This window comes from Microtus oregoni, unplaced genomic scaffold (assembly GCF_018167655.1).
Source record: "Microtus oregoni isolate MIOR12 unplaced genomic scaffold, Mior012 000150F_ref0000365, whole genome shotgun sequence".
In the NCBI taxonomy this organism is placed as follows: domain Eukaryota; kingdom Metazoa; phylum Chordata; class Mammalia; order Rodentia; family Cricetidae; genus Microtus; species Microtus oregoni.
Genome location: NW_024544800.1, coordinates 1,316,144 through 1,335,217, shown reverse-complemented (window position 1 = coordinate 1,335,217; position 19,074 = coordinate 1,316,144). Strand labels below are relative to the sequence as shown.

Below are 19,074 nucleotides of genomic sequence, written 5' to 3'. Positions count from 1 at the left end.
AATACATCAGTTTATCCTTTTACAAGACAGTGAACTACCCCACCCTCCTGCCAAATGCTGTGTGCCATGGTGCACACCAATAGTCCCAGCGTAGGCTGAGCCAGGAAGACTGCTGTGAGTTCAAAGCCAGGCTGGGCTACAGACTGAGGCTGTCGCAAAGGAACCAAAACACCAACAATTCTATGAGTGCTCACATCCTTTTCAGAGCACCCACTTTGAGATAGGTCTGGAAGAGAGGACACAACCCCAGACCGACCAGCACATGGGCTAAGCTGTTGAGCAATGAGCGAGAAGCGTGATGCAGAAGCAGTCCCTGCACCTGGCCCCAGGACTGCCCTCCACTTCCCCATTGTGTGGCTTCAGACCTCTCCTCTCTCCTCCAAGAGCCTCCCCCCACCCAGCCACCCCAGACCCTTCCCTGGGGCCCAGCCTTTCTTGCTCTGCCACCAGATGGAACGCCAATGTTTCTGACAGCCTGTAGCCCTGTCAGCTGCACCGCTGGTCTGCACCGCGCAGTTCCAGCTGCGACCCACTACGTTATCATGTATTTCCCAGTTCCCGAGTGTGCTCTGACCGCCTCCACCTGATCCGGACACTATAGGGCATTCTGGATGACGCAGCTTATTATAATCCATAACGGTTTTCTATGTGTCCACCCATGCCAGGTCAGAGGCAGCCATCCCCAAATCAGGAAGAGGTGGCATGCTGCTCCTGGAGACCTCCTCCCTTCCCATGCAGTGATGACAGCAGTATTCCCGACACACCCCACTCTAACCCAGTCTTAGTGAGCCTCCAGTCCCAGACTTGCTGGGGAGAAGGTACCCTCGGAAGGTGGGCTTCCCCTCTCCAGTCACTGCCATCAAATCACACTTCCTGCCTGCTCCTAGACATGCTTAGTTGTTGGTGCATGGTATTGAGAAGGACCAGAACTGCAGACTTGGTAGCAGTCTGAGGTTCCTGGCTAACTCCTTCCAGATGTGTTCACCTGGCCACAGGAGTAGCAGCAGAGGGACCCGGTGGAGGGCTGATGTAGATAGATAACCCTTTGGAAGAGGCAGTGCTGAGCCGTGAAGTCTTCACTTCCTCTGTTCACTGTAAGTTCCCAACCACAAGTGCCAAAGCAGAGAAGCAGGCAGCACGCGACCTGTCCCCAGCAGCCGCAGCCAGAGCGCCAGCCTAACCATGTACCTTGAGGTAAGTTCTGCTGCTCAGCTCAGCTACGTTACAGTATCAAGTGGCCAAGCTTCTGTGCCAGGGACAAGTCTGGACTGGCCCGCAGCCCAGGCAGGGACACCAGAGAGTTGAGGAAGCCACATGGAATGAGTGCATTAGTGGGATTTAGGAACCCAGCCTGGCCACTAACCGCAGGCATGTCTCCTGCCTCTGTGGCTTGGATGCCTCACCAGCAATTGTCACATTGGAGAGACTCAACCTTGGTGGTCTCTAGCTCGGGGACAGTTTGGGATGAGGTGAAGGGTGAAGAGGATTCCGGCTATCCAGGGAAGTGGAATACCCACATTGTTCTAGCTACCTAGGAGGCAGAGGCAGAAAGCTCACTTGAGCCCAAGAGGTTGAAATAAGCCTGGGGAGACCTTCCTATTGGGGAGCTCAGTGGGTGCCGACATAGCTGCAAAAGCCTCTGGGTAGGGGACGGGGAGTATACATGTGTGCATGGTGTGCGTAGGGTGCACAGGGGTTTGTAGGAAAGCCTTCTGTGAGTCCAGGAAGCTGGGGTCTCCAGATAAGGGCTGAGGGGGGAAAGGAGGGCCAGGGACCTGAAGTTGAAGTGGGGAGGGATCACCTGGGGAGGCAGGTGGTTTTGATCCCGGTGTGGCCACAATATTGAGGCAGACAAGCCACAAGAGGGAAGGGAAAGAGAATAGAAGGCTCCAGACCTGGAAGGACGTTCCTCCTGCTGCAAAGGACACCTGGCCTGTGTGATCATCCAGAAAGGGTCTGGGGGTCGCCAGCCTTTGAGACTACGAATCACTGTCCCAGTAGGTGGAGTTAAGGAGGAGTGGGCCCAGGAGAAAGAAAGTGACAGCTCAGGGTCTGACCCTGACAGAGCTATTGCTAAGGGAAACACTCATCAGAATAAATGACAAGGCACAAAGGGCAAGACAGTTGCCAGGCCTTTACAGAGAACGGCCTCCCTTCCCTCTTTCCCCTTCCTTGGGCAGGTTAGTGAACGTCAAGTGCTAGATGCCTCGGACTTTGCCTTTCTTCTGGAGAACAGTACCTCTCCTTATGATTACGGGGAAAACGAGAGCGTCTTTGACTCCCCGCCCTGCACACAGGACTTCAGTCTGAACTTTGACAGAGCCTTCCTGCCAGCCCTCTATAGCCTCCTCTTTTTGCTGGGGCTACTAGGCAACGGGGCTGTGGCTGCTGTGCTACTGAGCCAGCGCACTGCCCTGAGCAGCACAGACACCTTCCTGCTCCACCTGGCTGTGGCCGATGCACTGCTGGTATTAACCCTGCCACTATGGGCAGTAGACGCTGCTGTCCAGTGGGTTTTCGGCTCTGGCCTCTGCAAAGTGGCAGGTGCCCTCTTTAACATCAACTTCTACGCAGGGGCCTTCCTGCTGGCCTGCATAAGCTTTGACCGCTATCTGAGCATAGTGCATGCCACCCAGATCTACCGCAGGGACCTCTGGCTACGCGTAGCCCTCACCTGCATAGTTGTCTGGGGACTCTGTCTGCTCTTTGCCCTCCCAGACTTCATCTTCCTGTCAGCCAGCTATGATCAGCGCCTCAATGCCACTCGCTGCCAGTACAACTTTCCCCAGGTGGGTCACACGGCTCTGCGTATCCTGCAGCTGGTGGCCGGTTTCCTGCTGCCCCTTGTAGTCATGGCCTACTGCTATGCCCATATCCTGGCTGTGCTGCTGGTCTCCAGAGGCCAGAGGCGCTTACGAGCCATAAGGCTAGTGGTGGTGGTGGTGGTGGCCTTTGCTGTCTGCTGGACCCCCTATCACCTGGTGGTGTTGGTGGATATCCTCATGGACCTGGGAGTTTTGGCCCGAAACTGTGGTCGAGAAAGCCACGTGGACGTGGCCAAGTCAGTCACCTCGGGCATGGGTTACTTGCACTGCTGCCTCAACCCACTGCTCTATGCCTTTGTGGGGGTGAAGTTCAGAGAACAAATGTGGATGCTCCTCATACGCCTGGGCCGCTCTGACCAGAGAGGGCTCCAACGTCAGCCATCATCTTCACGGCGGGAATCTTCGTGGTCTGAGACGACAGAGGCCTCCTACTTGGGCTTGTAACTCTGGAGTGAAACTGTAGCCTGTGCCACCCAGGTCCTAACCCATGCAGGTTCTTCTCCTCCTTGTGGCTGGGCTAGCTCTGACTCACACAGAACGTCGCTGCTGGGACCCACTGACAGCCCAGCACCTCCAGGTCTCCCGAGAACTACCCTCCCAGCTGCCTCAGCTGCCATGCCCCATCCTGCTATTTCAGAGCTAGCTGCCTGGAGCACCACTACCCTTCGAATTCGGCAAGTAGAACTCAGCCTTCCCTGTGTGAGGGGAGTGAGAGGTGACGCACGGAGAGGGCCAGCCCTTGCTTGCCACTGAATGTGCCTGTGGTCCCCTGCATGTCAATATCCGCACACTTTTATGCCTAAAACTCTGCTTCAACTTGCAATAAACGAGATAATGAGGACCAGGGTGTATTGCCAGTCATCATTTGGGCGGGGTCTGACTGGGCTCAGGAGTGCACTTCCTGCCTCATCCTGCCTGACCTAGAGTCTACCTTTTTGCCCTCCTAGGCTCTGCTGTGCCCTCTGCTGGACCCCCTGTTGTCTTAGTATAAAGCTGCTAGACACCCTCATGGGCTTGGGTGATGGCAGTGAATAAGTCTAGGGACACTTTGGGGCTACTAGACATCAATAAGCCATAACTCCTGAGTCCCAGCAGCTCCGGCCAGCAGGGAAAGTGCAGTAAAAATGAACAAATGCCAATAAATCTATGCTACAAAGCAAAGGGGTGGCACACGCTGAGTCCATGACTGAGCTTAGTGGCAAGAGCTGTCTGGGGTGGCTTCCTGGAGGTTCAAGGGGCAAGTGGCATCTCCAGGGGTAAGAAACTGAAGGAGTGTTTTATTTCTAGGCAGAAGAGAGGGCAGCAGCAGAGGCAGAGAGGCTGAAAACAGCAATGCTTTGGGGAGTTGATAAGTGGTTTAGCTTCGCCAGATGTGGTGGTACAGAACAGTGTTTGGGAGTCAGAAGCAGGTGGATCTCCATAAATTCAAGGCCAGCCTGGTCTATAGAGAAAGTTCCAGGCAAGCCAGAGCTACACAGGACTGATGGTGATGAGGCTGTAGGATAGCCTGGGATAAGGCAATGGGATCATAGGCCAGTCAGAGAACCTTGTATTGCTTATTTGGGTAATACCGGATCTTACTGGGGAGAAATAGGCTTGGGAAAAAGGTGGGGAAAATGGCGCTGAGGAGATGGTTCTGTTGGGAAGAATGCTTGCCGAGCAAACACGAAGACCCAAGTTCAGACCACCAACACCTTTGAAAAAGCTGGGCATGACCAAGTGTGCCTGTAACCTCAACACTGTGGGGTAGGTTGGCTGCCTGCCAGCCTGGAGTTGGGGGAAGATATGAGCTCCGGGTTCATGAAGAAATACGGTGGAGAGCAATAGAGCACACCCAATATGCTCCTCTGACCTTCACATACGTGTACACATGTACACACACACACACACACACACACACACCAGCAACAGAGCCTGATGGTTTGCGAGCAGTAGTTAGCACATAGCCACCGAGAAGAAATGGTCAACAGGAGCATTTTCCATGTCTAAAGCGAAGTGGAAAAAATAACCAGAGCAATGGATAAGGAAAATGTGGTACATTTACACAGTGGAGTACTACACAACAGAAAAAAATAATGACATCTTGAAATTTGCAGGCAAATGGATGTATCTAGAAACATCATATTGATGGGCGGTGGTGGTGCATGCCTTTAATCTCAGCACTTGGGAGGCAGAGGCAGGCGGATCTCTGTGAGTTCGAGACCAGCCTGGTCTACAAGAGCTAGTTCCAGGACAGGAACCAAAAAAGCTACAGAGAAACCATGTCTCGAAAATCAAAAAAAAAAAAGAAAGAAAGAAAGAAAGAAAGAAAGAAAGAAAGAAAGAAAGAAAGAAAGAAAGAAAGAAAGAAAGATCATATTGAACGAGGTAACCCAGACCCAGAAAGACAAATATCATATTACTCATAGGTGGTTTTTAAACATAAAGCAAAGAAAACCAGCCCACAAACCACAATCCCAGAGAACCTAGACAACAATGAGGACCCCAAGAAAGACTTACATAGATCTAATCTACATGGGAAGTAGAAAAAGACAAGCTCTCCTGAGTAAATTGGGAGCATGGGGACCATGGGAGAGGGTTGAGGGGGAGGTGAGAAGAGGGAGGGGAGCAGAGAAAAATGTATAGCTCAATAAAAACAATTGAAAAAAATAACCAGAGCTTTCCAGAATGGCAGGTGACAGGGCTACCCACTGCACATCAGTCCTCCCAGGCAAGTCACAGATGTGCCATGACCCTCTGTGACAGGCTGGACTTTGTTTGAAGCTGCAGATATGCTAGAGCCCAGGAGAAAAGGAATGGAAGCAGTTAGCTGGGGAAGTTTGCCCTACGCTATATATGCCTACAGTCACATCTAGTCTCGGTGCTCCAAAGACTACTCCATCCTTCTACAAAATGAAAAGCAAGAGGAAAATGTTAAAATAATATATCCTGCTTATTAAAGTATCAGTAATGGTACACTGATAAAGATAAGCATTATTTGTAGCAGGCCTCAAAAACTGGACCCCTCAAGACATCCATGCTCTAATCCCCAGAACATGCGATCAGGTCACTTTACATGGTAAAAGGGACTAGCTGTGCACGGTGGTACATGTCTGTAATCCAAGTACTTGGGGCAGGAAGAGCAACAATACAAAGCTAGCCTGGGAGACATAGTGGGTTTGAGACTAGCCTGGGGTGACATAAGGAAAGTCCTGTCTCAACAACCAAACAGGAGGGTGTGGTAGTATATACCTGCAATCTCAGCTTTAAGAGGCAGAAGCGAGAGGATGTCTGTGAGTCTGAAGTCAGCCTGATCTACCTAGTAATTTCCAGGCCAGTCAGGGCTACACAGTGGAACACGGTCTCAAAAAAAAAAAAAAAAAAAAAAAAAGCCAACAAACATGGCAAAGGGGAACTGAGGTCGCTAATCTGTGACCCAACTGATTTTAAAATTAGATTTTGGCAGGTCATAGTGGTGCATGCTATAATCCCCAGTATTTGGAAGGCAGGCAGAGACAGAACTGGGAGTTAATGACCTACCTAGGCTACATAGCGTCCAAGGTCGGAGCTGAGCCAGGTGGGTAAGCAGATAAAGTTACTTGTCACCAAGTCTGACAAGCTGAGTTCAATCCCTGAAATCCACAAGATAGAAGAGAACTGACTTCCAAAATTTGTCCTCTGACTTTATATGTGTGCTATGACACAAACATGGCCCCTCCCCCACAATAAATGTAATAAAAATTTTTTTAAAGAATTCAAGGGCAGCCTAGGCTATATGAGACCTATCAAAGATAGTAATAAATAATAAAAATAATAATGATAATAATGGGCTTGGGAGAGGGCTCAATTTGTGAAGTACTAATCATGTATGTACAAGGAGCTGAATTTGGTCTTAGCAACCACATAAAAAGTTAAGCATGGCCGGGCGGTGGTGGCGCACGCCTTTAATCCCAGCACTCGGGAGGCAGAGGCAGGCGGATCTCTGTGAGTTCGAGACCAGCCTGGTCTACAAGAGCTAGTTCCAGGACAGGCTCCAAAACCACAGAGAAACCCTGTCTCGAAAAACCAAAAAGAAAAAAAAAAAGTTAAGCATGGTGGTGTGCACTTATCACCCCAGTCCTGGGTGGGTGGTGACAGGAAGAACACAGTAGCTTGCTGGTCAGCCAGCCTAGCCGAATTGGAAAGCACTACTACCACATGAGACACTGTCTCAAAAAACAAGGTGGACAGCTCTTAGAAATGAAACCAAAGGTTTGTCACTGGCTTCCACATGCATATACACATGTACATATGTGTTCCAAGACAAGCGCGCGCGCACACACACACACACACACAGAGAGAGACAAGAATTCTCTAAGTGGACCCCAAGTCTCTAGAAGTGAACAGAAAGTAAAAAAGATGTTTTGTCTCAAAGAAACTGTAAGTCCCAAGTCCCGGTCTCTGGCCTCCATCTTTGGAGGCCCTGTCCTTGTGCCTGCCAAGCCTTGACCCCTCCCTGGAGGAGTGTCAAGACAGCCTGCCAAAATCTTGACCACTCTTCCAGGCTACTTAAACTGCTTCCCCAGAAGGTCCCCTGGTGGTCTCTCCCCCCCACACCGTGGTCATGTTCACGGTCTCCCGGTCGACCCCCCCCCCCCGCCCGTGGCCACCTGCGAGTGCAGGAATCCCATTAAACCTGGATATTTTTAATTTGGCTTGTTGTGATTTGGCTTGATTGGGATTTTTGCATTGGCAGAGAGCTCGCACTAGGAAAAATTCCTAACAGAAACCATGAAACGGGCTGTGGAAGGCCTCTAGGTACTGGAAAAGAAATGGATTTCCAGAAGTTCCCGTCAACACTTTAATCATAATCTAGGTGACTCATCCTAGATTCTTGACCTTCCAAACTCTAAAATATTATAATATAATAGAATATCCGTGCTGCTCTAAGCCACAAGTTGGTGGGCATTTTCTGTGGCATTCACAGGAGTACATACACTAAAACAATGTTGGGTCCTATCCACACCCTCAATAGCTCCCAGAGATAGGCAGTCTGCTCGAGCACTTGAATAGGAGAGCTGGAATGTGAGATGGAAACATTTATTTTCTGAATGATTGCATGCTTCACTCAAATCCATGAGCAGCTGGAATTCATGAAGCAGGCTGGCTCCTCACACCCGAGGAGGCATAACAAGCTGGCAGAGTACTCACTACGAACCACTTACTCTGTTGTGACAATATTCTCCTGTTCTCACTGCTCTCCCTCCCAAGAAACATCCTTTTCTTCTGACTCATTCCAAATTAAAACCCAATGTGGATCCAAAGGGCTTCAAGTATTGTCAAGAGCTGTATGGTTAGCAAAAGAACTCTTTATTAAGAAAAATCATCAATAATAACAAATCAGAAAACACATTTAAACCCCAAACCTTACAGAAATAGTTTTCTAGAACTTCTTGCCAGTAAAGGATTTGGCTCACATAACTATATTCCAGGCAAACCTTAAGGATTTGCCTTTTGTTTACTGGCAAAATAATCCTTGCTGAGTCTTTTCATCACATTCCCATGGCTGATTCCTGCCGTGCCGTTAAACACGGCTCTATAATTCTCCTGCACATATTTGGCAAATGGTCTCACATAGGGCACAATGGGGGTTCCATCCTTGCGAAACAATGGCAGCAAGACCAGATGCCCTTTGCATCTGGCACAGATGAAGCGTTCAGTGTTCAGCGATCTGGTGTAGCGGCCAATCCTGGGGAGAAAGGAGATACCACAGCACAATAACAAATTAATCACGACCCCTCAACAGCAGCTCCAACTCCTCAGCTTTATGCTCAAAGCAATTTTCTGTGAGTTCTGAGGAGCCCCAGGCAGCAGCAGAGTCAGGCCAGCTCAAATTCAGGAAGATAATGGAGAAAGAGAACACAGAAATAGTGAGCTTGACTCCTTAAATTGGTCCATAGACTTACTAAAGATCGATTTGGTCCTGCCATAGTTCAAGGCTACAAAGCTAGCTCAAGACTAGCATATAGGCCAGGCGGTGGTGGCGCACGCCTTTAATCCCAGCACTTGGGAGGCAGAGGCAGGCGGATCTCTGTGAGTTTGAGACCAGCCTGGTCTACAAGAGCTAGTTCCAGGACAGGCTCCAAAACCACAGAGAAACCCTGTCTCGAAAAACCAAAAAAAAAAAAAAAAGAAAAGAAAGGAAGGAAGGAAGGAAGGAAGGAAGGAAGGAAGGAAGGAAGGAAGGAAGGAAGGAAGGAAGGAAGGAAGGAAGGAAGGAAGGAAGGAAGGAAGGAAGGAAGGAAGGAAGAAAAGAGGGCTGGCTGATGATATGGCTCAGGCAGGGGAGCCATGTAGTGTTTGCCTGGCAGCCATGAGTCCCTTAGCTCAATTCCCAGTACCAGAAAAAGAAAACAAACAGCTATTGGAGGCTGGAATAACAAAAGAATTGGGAAAAATCTGAAAAGGCCTTACCTGTATTTGCACAGCATGCATTCATAATAGATCTTGTAGTGAATTGTGTAGTTATGGCAACGGGTGACCTTGGGCAGTTCTGGGTGTACTGAATTGCATTTTTTAGCATAATATTGCCATGAGATACCATGAGAATCCCGGATGCCATCAAGCAGCCAGGAGGCTGCATGGCATAGTTCATGGATCAAGGTGTCCCGGATTCGATCTTGAGAGAGAAATGAAAAGAAACTGTCAGCACTAAAATGAATTTTCTTCTGATCTACTATCCCATAAGCCCTTGACTTTCACCCCTACCAAACACAAGGCTGTCTCACAGAAGCACAGTCAGCTGCAATTGTTGCCTTCCCAGGATCCGGAGAGTCAAATTTCTACCCACATACAAGCTAGTTTTGGTTTTGACTGCTTCTTAAGTGGTCAGGTCTTTGGGGAGCAGCTCCAGCATGTTCATCCTTTTGTGGGACATTGCTCGAAATGTACCTGGACGAGGCTTGCTTTCTTCACGCTTGGGACAAAGGTGGGCTCAGGAGGTATGTATGGCCATGAGATTTGGTGAGCAGAAGTTTGGGGTAAGAGAGAGATCTGAGCTGGGTTCTATTATGAAAAAATTAATTACATTTATTTATTGTGTGTGTGTGTGTGTGTGCATGCACATACATGCACATGCATGTGGAGACCAGAGGATAACTTGTGGAAGTCAGCTCTTCCCTTCGACTATGTAAGTCCTGGAGAAGAAACTCAGATCAGCAGGCTGGATGGCCCTGAGCCTTCTCACCCCCCTCCCCACACCCGTGAGCTAGACTCTTAACAACTGACTAAATTTAGAATTAGAAAGGCTATTTAAGTCCATACATGACCTTTAACCCTAGCACTTGAGAGGATGAAACAGGTGGATGACCCTGGGTTAGAGATCAGTTAGCATTATATGACAAGATCCTATCTCAAAACAACTTTGCTTTGTTTAAGTATTTTTTCTTACTGATTTTTTTTGTTTCTTTGTTTTGATTTTAGTTTTTTGTTTTCTTGTTTTTTTTTTTTGAGAGAGAGAGAGAACACAGGCAAACATACATAAAGGTAGGTGGGAAGAGTTGGGGGAGGGGAAAGAACATGATCAAAATACATTGTATAAAAAATATTTTTTAATTAAAAACAAAAAACCGGCAGCCCACTTCTGTAATCCCAGCACTGAAAGGCTGAGGCAAGAGAACTATACAAGTTCAGGGTCATAGTATGAGGCCAGCCAAGGCTACACTAACCTGTACCCTCACCCTCCCTACCAAAAGGCGGCCATTCAAAGCTGAGTTGGGGGGCAGACACCTGTATGTAGTTCCAGTTACTCAAAAAGCTGAGACAAGAGGTCTGCTTGAGTCCAGGGGTTCAAGACCAGCCTGGACAACATAGCAAGACACCATATCAGAAACAAGACAAAACACTTGATTCTAAAAATCTGTTGTCGCTGCTATTTGATGGCATACTACTTACACGGCATGTGTGAGGCTATAGTCTCCAATATAGTGGGAGCATTCGGGAGAAGTCAAACAAAATGTAAGTAATGATTGGATCTACAAAACCACGGGCTGCATTTTGAGAGCCAATGGGCAAAGAATGGATAAACCATGGGCTAGCAGCGAGCAGTGAGAAGCCAGATAAAACCCGTGAAGCAGGAGAAGACTACCATGGCCTTGAAAACCAGGCTCTGAGCAGGAAAGCAACATAGTAGCACACACACACAAACTGAGGGAACAGAAGGAGGGGATAAGTCACCAGACTTTGACAAATGAAAAACTGTCTGGCTAGAGCGGGCATCTTGACCCTTGGCAATTGAGAGAATGGAGACCTGGCTTTGGCAAAGGAAATGTGCAGATGGGCCTGGAAACTACACTGAATTCCTAGGAAAGGTGAGACATCTAATAATGATGTCCTCTCAGCAACATACAGAAGGCCTACCCACATGGAAATGACAGTTCAAAGCTGTGACACAGGTTGCCGGGGATGAGTAATTTAACAGATCAGAAGGACAGGGTGCTAGGGTAAATCCACCATAGTCCTGGAATCACCTGCAGAGTCGCAGACTTTTGGAGAAATTGAAATCTTAGCATAGCGCTGCCTCTTGGGTTGTTGTATCTCATGGGTAGTGCATAAACCAGCAGTCCGCAGCATCTTTTTATTTCAAATGATTTCTATTTTCTCTGGCAACTGAAAATGAAAAGCAAACAAAAGTATCAGAAAGCAGTTCTAAAGGTTTACTTTTTTTAAAAATGTATGTGTATGTGTATAAGCCTGAGTTTATATGTACCACATGTGTACCAGAAGAGAGTGTCAGGTCCCCTGGATCTGGAGTTATAGAGCAGTTGCGAGCTTCCAAGTGCATGCTGGGAACCAAACCTGGGTCTGTTGCCAGAGCATTAAGTGCTCTTAACTGCTAAGCTATCTCCCTAGAAACAACTCATATCAGAAAATAAGAACAAGAGTTTTTCTCCCTCTGAGAAAAAGTAAGAGGACATGCCAATGTGGACGAGGGAAATTTCACAAGGCACCACCCCTAGATGAAACGCCACAGGTAATAACTGCCCTGCAGAAATAATCAGTTTTCCAGTGATGAACTCTTATCGGCTATACAATCCCAAGAGGTCTGCTCTAAACACATAGGAGCAACACTAAATGGACTCAGTAGGTTTTACACATAGCCGGGCAGTGGTGGCGCACGCCTTTAATCCCAGCACTTGGGAGGCAGAGGCAGGCGGATCTCTGTGAGTTCGAGACCAGCCTGGTCTACAAGAGCTAGTTCCAGGACAGGCTCCAAAACCACAGAGAAACCCTGTCTCGAAAAACCAAAAAGAAAAAGAAAAAAAAAGGTTTTACACATACTACACACACACAAAGAGGTCATTAATTTGAGAGGTGGAGATATAGGAAGAACAGGGGTGGTAGAAATGACACAAAGATATGTCACATATGAAATTCTCAAAAAATAAAAACAAAGTAAGAGGAACTGTCTCCTACATTCTTGAGTTGCTGAAGAGAAATTTATGCAAATAAAAAACAAATCTAAACATTGAAGTCCTGGGAATGACAATTAATAGGTTAATCAGGACACAAGGAAGGAGATTTTTAAGGCTACAGGACCTTCAGGATATAAGAATTCCCTCCACAAAGCCTCTTCAGCAGAAGACTGTAACACTGGATTAAACAACAACAAACGATCTACCGGTGATGGTACAGCTCAGGGATAGGGTGCTTTCCTCACATGCAGGAAGCATGGTAAGAAATAAAAGAGCCCAAAACAAACAAGCAAAACAAGTGGCCAGAAGGTCCCTACCTCTGCATTTTCTAATCCAGTCCATATCACCAAGCTATTGGCAGATGGATTCAGCAGTAGCTTCCCGTCACACATTCCTGTGCACTGGTTCCTACCAATTTAAATTTAACTTTTCCTAACCTACTTGCCAAGGCCATCGAAGACAAGACAACAAGAGCTTGCTGTACCTAGGCCCTGTTCTAAGCACTTTATGATTATGGAAATATTGCAGTCTAATAGTAACTCTGAGGTAGTAAGTAGAATGGGCCTGAGTTCTGTACCATGGATTCAACAAACTGCAGATCAAAAATGACTACAATTTATTACATAAATGTACAAAACTGTCAGATAATAAAAAATGACAAAAACATGCATCTGCTAGAAATATACACAGAGGATGAGCAGAGGACATTTTATATAAGAGATTTGAGCACCTGTAGATTTTGCCATTTGTTGAGGGGTACCAGAACCCGTTCCCTGCAGGCACAGAAAGATGACTGCACTATTATTGGCCTCATTTTACAAGAGACATGGGTAAAATGAGGCTAAGCAACTCGTCCAGCTCCTTCTCATCATCTTCTTTACCTTACCACATGTCCTTTCCCTGCTGCCGTTCTCAGTACAAACCATTTTTTAAGGAGCAGGAGCCTCATGTCTTTCAGGAAATCCTATTTTCTGACTTCTCAGACTTTTCAGTCATTCTCCCTGTGCTAATCTCCTACTGTAATAGCCATCTGCTCATATATACAACCAAAACAAGTTCTCTTTCACACAAGCATTCTCTCTCATGTTTGCTAAGTCCAAAGTGGCCCCCCCCCCCCAAATACAGTAGCGCTGGTGACCATGTCCTAAACAGAAGGACTAACTGGGTAAACAGACGATTATTGGGTAAGGGCATCTAGTTCCTGATTAATCTGAACAGCCTATATCAGCACAAAGACCCCTACCTGCTGACTATCATAAAATCTGCTTGCTTTCCCACTGTTTTGCTTCTCTCTGCCCCTCTGAGAGAGAGCCTTGGCAGTTTGGACCCCAATAAGTCTTTCTTTTCTACCCATGGAGTGGTCCAGGTCTACTCAAACTAGCACAGCTCCAAGACATGAAGTAGACATGGTTAGTACAGCAGCCAAGCATGCTGGTGTACAAGAGGTATTCAATAGAAACTTATTCGTTGTTTCTACCTTTCCATCAAAGACAGTGTGGTTAAGTAGTGCGTAGATTTTCTGAGCCAGTTCTTCCTTATTGTGCTTGAAATTCCTTCCAGAATACTCTTTTAACTTCTCAATGTTATTCAAGAAACATCCAGGAATTTTGCACATACGTTTCCTACAAAGGTAAATTCAAGTGAATTTTTCATGGCTAAAGAAATAGGAGAAGACATGCATAAAGGTCTAAAAACTTGCTGTTCTTTCCTTCCGGCTCATCATATATTAACATTTATTTCCCAGGCTCCATTCAGTGTTTCTCTTTACTCTTGGCACACATTCTCAAACGTTATGAGGCCAGGTTTCAACCTCAAAACTGATAACTACACCTACAGCTTCAGTCTCTGATGTTTCTGATTTTTCATTTATTCAATGTAAATTCCCAACAGATTTATGAGTCTATCTTTAGCCTAACAGGCTCCATAATGAAAATTCTGTCACAACTGACAGAAAACCTTGGAGGCATTTTGAATGCATTTTCCCTTACCCTGTGTTCAACTGGAATGTGAACTGCTATCTTCTGACTGTGGGCTCTCCCGGACAGCATCTGCTTTGCAACTCAGGTTCACCTCTCTCATCAAGACCTGCCTTCCCCTTCATACAACAGCACTCTCTAACTACCAGGCTCTTTTCATTCTAACCCAGTACCCACTCACCTCCAGATTCATTTTGTTTCCTTCTGGCTTTTCCTTGACCAGCTGGCCTGGTATTCAAGGCCTGAGTCAATGTGATTCTAGCCACTGTTTCCAGCTACCACTTCTACTCTGCTCAAAGTGGGCAGCTCAAACATTCCCTGGAGTGAATGGTGATTTCCCATTGTGCTGCGGCATCAACTCTTTCCCGTGATACAGAGTGACCCATCTCTGCCTTTCCTGAGAACCACCAGTGGCATTTTAGTATTTGCAAAGAACCTCTCTTTGCATCATATCATTGTTTGTTCCCATCTCTATCTTGCAAATGAGGATACTAAAGCTCAGGTGTCTGACCCAAAAGTCAGAGACAATGGATCTTCTGACCCAAATCCTCAGTCTTTCCATTAAACCATGATTGGGCCAATGCTCAGTTACTACTGATGTAAATAGAAGTGGGTTTTTTAAATTTGCTTTTTAGTGTTTGGTTTGTTTGGGTTTTTTTCTTTCTTTCTTTTTTTCTTTGGTTTTTCGAGCCTGTCCTGGAACTAGCTCTTGTAGACCAGGCTGATCTCAAACTCACAGAGATCCGCCTGCTTCTGCCTCCCAAGTGCTGGGTGCTGGGATTAAAGGCGTGCACCACCACCGCCCAGCTTTTTTTTTTTTTTTTTTTTTTGGTTTTTTGAGACAGGGTTTCTCTGTAGTTTTGGAGCCTGTCCTGGAACTAGCTCTTGTAGACCAGGCTGGTCTCGAACTCAGAGATCCACCTGCCTCTGCATGTGCCACCACCGCCTGGCTTTTTAAAAATTTATTTTACATCGCGACTGAAGTTTCCCCTCCCTCTTCTCCTCTGCCCCAATCCACTTCTCCTCTATTTATGTTCAGAAAGGGGCAGGACTCCCATGGGTATCAACAAATCATGGCATATCAAGGTAAGGTAAGACTAAGCACCTTCCCTTGTATGAAGTATGAAGAACAGGTTCCCAAGAGCTGGCCAAAGTGTTAGGGACAGGTCCTGCTCCCATTGTTAGGAGTCCCAGAAGTAGAGCAAGCTACACTGCTGTGGAATATGCCTTTACACTGTGTGAATATATGTCACTGTGATTGATTTAATAAGGAAGCTGACTGGCCAATAGCTGGGCAGAAAGAGATTGGGCTAGAGAGCCAGACTAGGAGACTGCTGGGAGGAAGAAGGGGAGAGCCTGGAGTCTTCAGCAGAGAAAAAGAGAAACAACATGAGCATGCCATACTGAGAAAAGGTACCAAGCCATGTGGCAGAGCGGAGATAAGAAATACAGGTTAATTTAAATGTTAAGAGTTAGCTGGTAACAACTCTGAGCTATTGGCCAAGTGTTTCCAACTAATATTGAGTCTCTGCATCAGTTATTTGGGAAACAGCTATGAGACAGGAAACTCCATCTATACTACACAACTGTAACATATATGTAGAGTACCTAGGTCAGTCCCATACAGGCTTCCTGGTTGTCAGTTCAGATTCTGTGAGTCCCTATGAGCCCAGGTAAGTTGTTTTTGTGAGTTTTCTTGTGATGTCCTTGACCCCTCTGGTGTCTACAACCCTTCCTCCCTCTGGAAGTGTTTTTTTTGTTTTGTTTTGTTTTGTTTTGGTTTGGTTTGGTTTTTGTTTTTTTTTTCTTTTTTTTTAGGAGATAGGCTCTTGTCACATAGGCAAGGCTGGCCCCAAACTCGTGGGAATCATTCTGCCTTTTCCTTCCAATTGCTAGTATTTACCATATGTGCCATTATACCTGGAGGAGGCTTTTAAAAAATTATGGCTAGAACAAACCACAACCAGATAGAGAAGCCCACAGAGCTAGAAAAATGAACTGCCAACACAGTGAGTTTGGCTTCACAAGCTCACATTTTTGCTTTAACACTAGATATGTATCAGCAAAGGCAGATGACAACCACTACCATCTGTCAGATGCAGCAGAGAATGGGACCTCCGTGTCTACGCAGAGAAAGCTAGCCTTTAGACTTATTAGCAAACTTTTCCTCAAAGTTTGTGCACCCCACATTCAAACTAACAACAAGCAGCCTAGACAAGAGCTATGGGCAGCAGTGCAGGAGGCTCTCAGAGAGATGGAGTACAGTAAGATAGTGGTAAAAATTCAAACAGGCTAATCACCTTCAGATAGGGTAGTGACAGGACACCAAGAGGCAGCTTCTCCTTTCTTCTGTCAGTCTCTAGCAAAGCAACCTGGCTATTATCAAAACAAGCATCCCTACAGACAAAGCAGCTTAAACGCATACATAGAAACTGAGTGTGGTGATGCATGCATGCCTTTAATCCCAGCACTTGGGAAGCAGAGGCAGGCAGACTTCTGTGAGTTCCAGATCAGCCTGGTCTACAGTTACAGGACAAGTTCCAAAACTACAGAGAAACCCTGTCTCAAATGCTCCCCCCTCCCCCGCAAAAGAAAAGCATATAGAATCCAGAGATGAAGCCTTGTTGATAGGGGATCCAAGAGCACACGGTAAACTGTCTCAATCATCTCAGCCACCCAAAAGCACAGGGACACAGTCTTTTTTCTCAGATCTAAACTGACCTCCCCTACCCAATGCCTGGCATACCTTTTCCCCTTCCCCTCCCTGAAGACAATTTTTCTCCCAAAATATAAGCTTAAGAGTATCACCAAGCTGAAGTAGCCAGTTCATCCCCAAGCACCACAAAACAAAAAACCCACAAAAAATCAAAATGCTTACACACACACACACACACACACACACACACACAGATGCTTCTTCAAATATACTTTCTCTCTTTTTTCTTTTTTCTTTTCCACCAAGACAGGGTTTCTGTGTGTGGCTCTGGCTGACCTGGAACTCTCTATAGACCAGGCTGGCCTTGAACTCAGAGATCTGCGTTCCTTCTCTTAAAAATAATTCAGCTGTAGCCAGGCAGTGGTGGTGCACACCTTTAATCCCAGCACTCAGGAGGCTGAGACAGGCAGACCTATGAGTTTGAGGCCAGCCTGGCCCACAGAGTGAGTTCCAGGACAGCCAGAGCTACACAAAGAAACCCTGTCTTGAAAAACAAAAACAAAAGATAATTCAGATATAAGTGTGCATTACCCCTGAATGGAAGTAAAGCAGGAGATAAAAATTGAAATCATATTTTGAGGGGGAAAGTGAGATTTTAAGAATCGAAATGAGAAAATGTAACAACTTCTAGCTTAAGTATTAACATGTCTTTGACTCATACAATCACTTGTTTTTAAGGGCTTCCTGTGACTCTTAAAGAACTCCAAATAAGCTGGGCAGTGGTGGCGCACGCCTTTAATCCCAGCACTCAGGAGGCAGAGGCATCTCTGAGTTGAGGCCAGCCTGGTCTACAAGAGCTAGTTTCAGGACAGTCTCCAAAGCTACAGAAAAAACCCTGTCTCGAAGAAAAACAACAACAACAAAAAAAAAAACTCTAAATAATCTACTTCACCCTAACCTTTTTTTCTGAGTCAAGGACGCTTTGAAAATTCACAGGATAGCATTGATGCAGCTCAGTGACACAGTGCTTCACAGCATGTTCAAATCTAAGGACTCTAACCCCAATCCTGTCTAACAAAACAAAACCGAAGAATACACACAAAAGGGGAAATGTGTTCATGGAGAAACCTGTAAGTCATTTTTAACTACCTTCTCTTTGAACTCAAATCAAAAAGTAGGCTCTTTCTCCACTGTAATTACTTTCTTCGTAGCTTTTTGAGATAAGAATATCAGGTAGCTTCAGTCTGGCCTTGAACTCGATTTGTAGAGGGTGGCCTGGAACTCCTAATTGTCCTGCCTCTGCCTGCCAAGTGCTGGTATTAATGTGCCATCACATCAACTGTATTGGCTTATTAAGTACAAACTGATGACCATCAGGCTGTGTCCAGCCTAATACATATTTTGGCTACATATCCATCTTTGTCCTGATTTTAAGGACAAATGAAACTTTAGAGGCCAGAGCTGCTGTGAGGATGAAGGAAGCACACTCTGCCAGGTAACTACTAGAATTTAAGTAGAGCACACAGGCCTGGTCCTTTGGCTGGATGGCTGGGGGTAGAGGGGTATACCATGACAACACACAGGACCAGAAGATGACCTCATCACTCTGTATGTACATGCCCACTTAGGGTCAGAAACTTTCATCTAATCAGACTCCTGTTCATTCCCTTGGAGTCTCTAGTATCTCCTGGATACTGGAATCAAATCCCATGCAAGTGAGTACTTTAGCAGTGCACATATCCAGTCTTTGCAACTTTCAACTTTTGCTGCAATGGGTTTCTTCTGTAAGGCCCCAATTTTTTGGTCCACTATCAGTTAAAAAAATAAATAGTTGATTGTACCCTGAACATCAGTACCATCAAGCAGAAAGGGAAGCTCAAAAAGAGCTCTTCTAAACTGGACGGTGGTGGTGCACGCCTTTAATCCCAGCACTCGGGAGGCAGAAGCAGGCGGATCTCTGAGTTTGAGGCCAGCCTGGTCTACAAGAGCTAGTTCACAGAGGCTAGGTTGCATAAGCAACTATGATGCCTGTATGGTGTACCCCATATATATCCCCAGCAGCACCTTCACCTAATTTGCATGTCTAACCTTGCCTTTTGCCTTCTTCCAGAACCCACGCACGGCACCAGTAACTCCAGCCAGAGACTTCACTCATTTTATTTAACAAATTTATTAAACATTTGTTA

The 19,074-nt window shown here is 46.3% G+C and overlaps 1 protein-coding gene across 1 annotated transcript; it reads left to right on the top strand.

The window, feature by feature from the left end:
- Positions 1-1,182: 1,182 nt before the first annotated feature.
- Positions 1,183-3,269, top strand: LOC121444939 (C-X-C chemokine receptor type 3). The gene is made up of 2 exons (XM_041646884.1): positions 1,183-1,194; positions 2,181-3,269. Exons 1-2 carry the CDS (start codon positions 1,183-1,185, stop codon positions 3,267-3,269), a joined length of 1,101 nt encoding a protein of 366 aa, XP_041502818.1.
- The last annotated feature ends 15,805 nt before the right edge of the window (positions 3,270-19,074 follow it).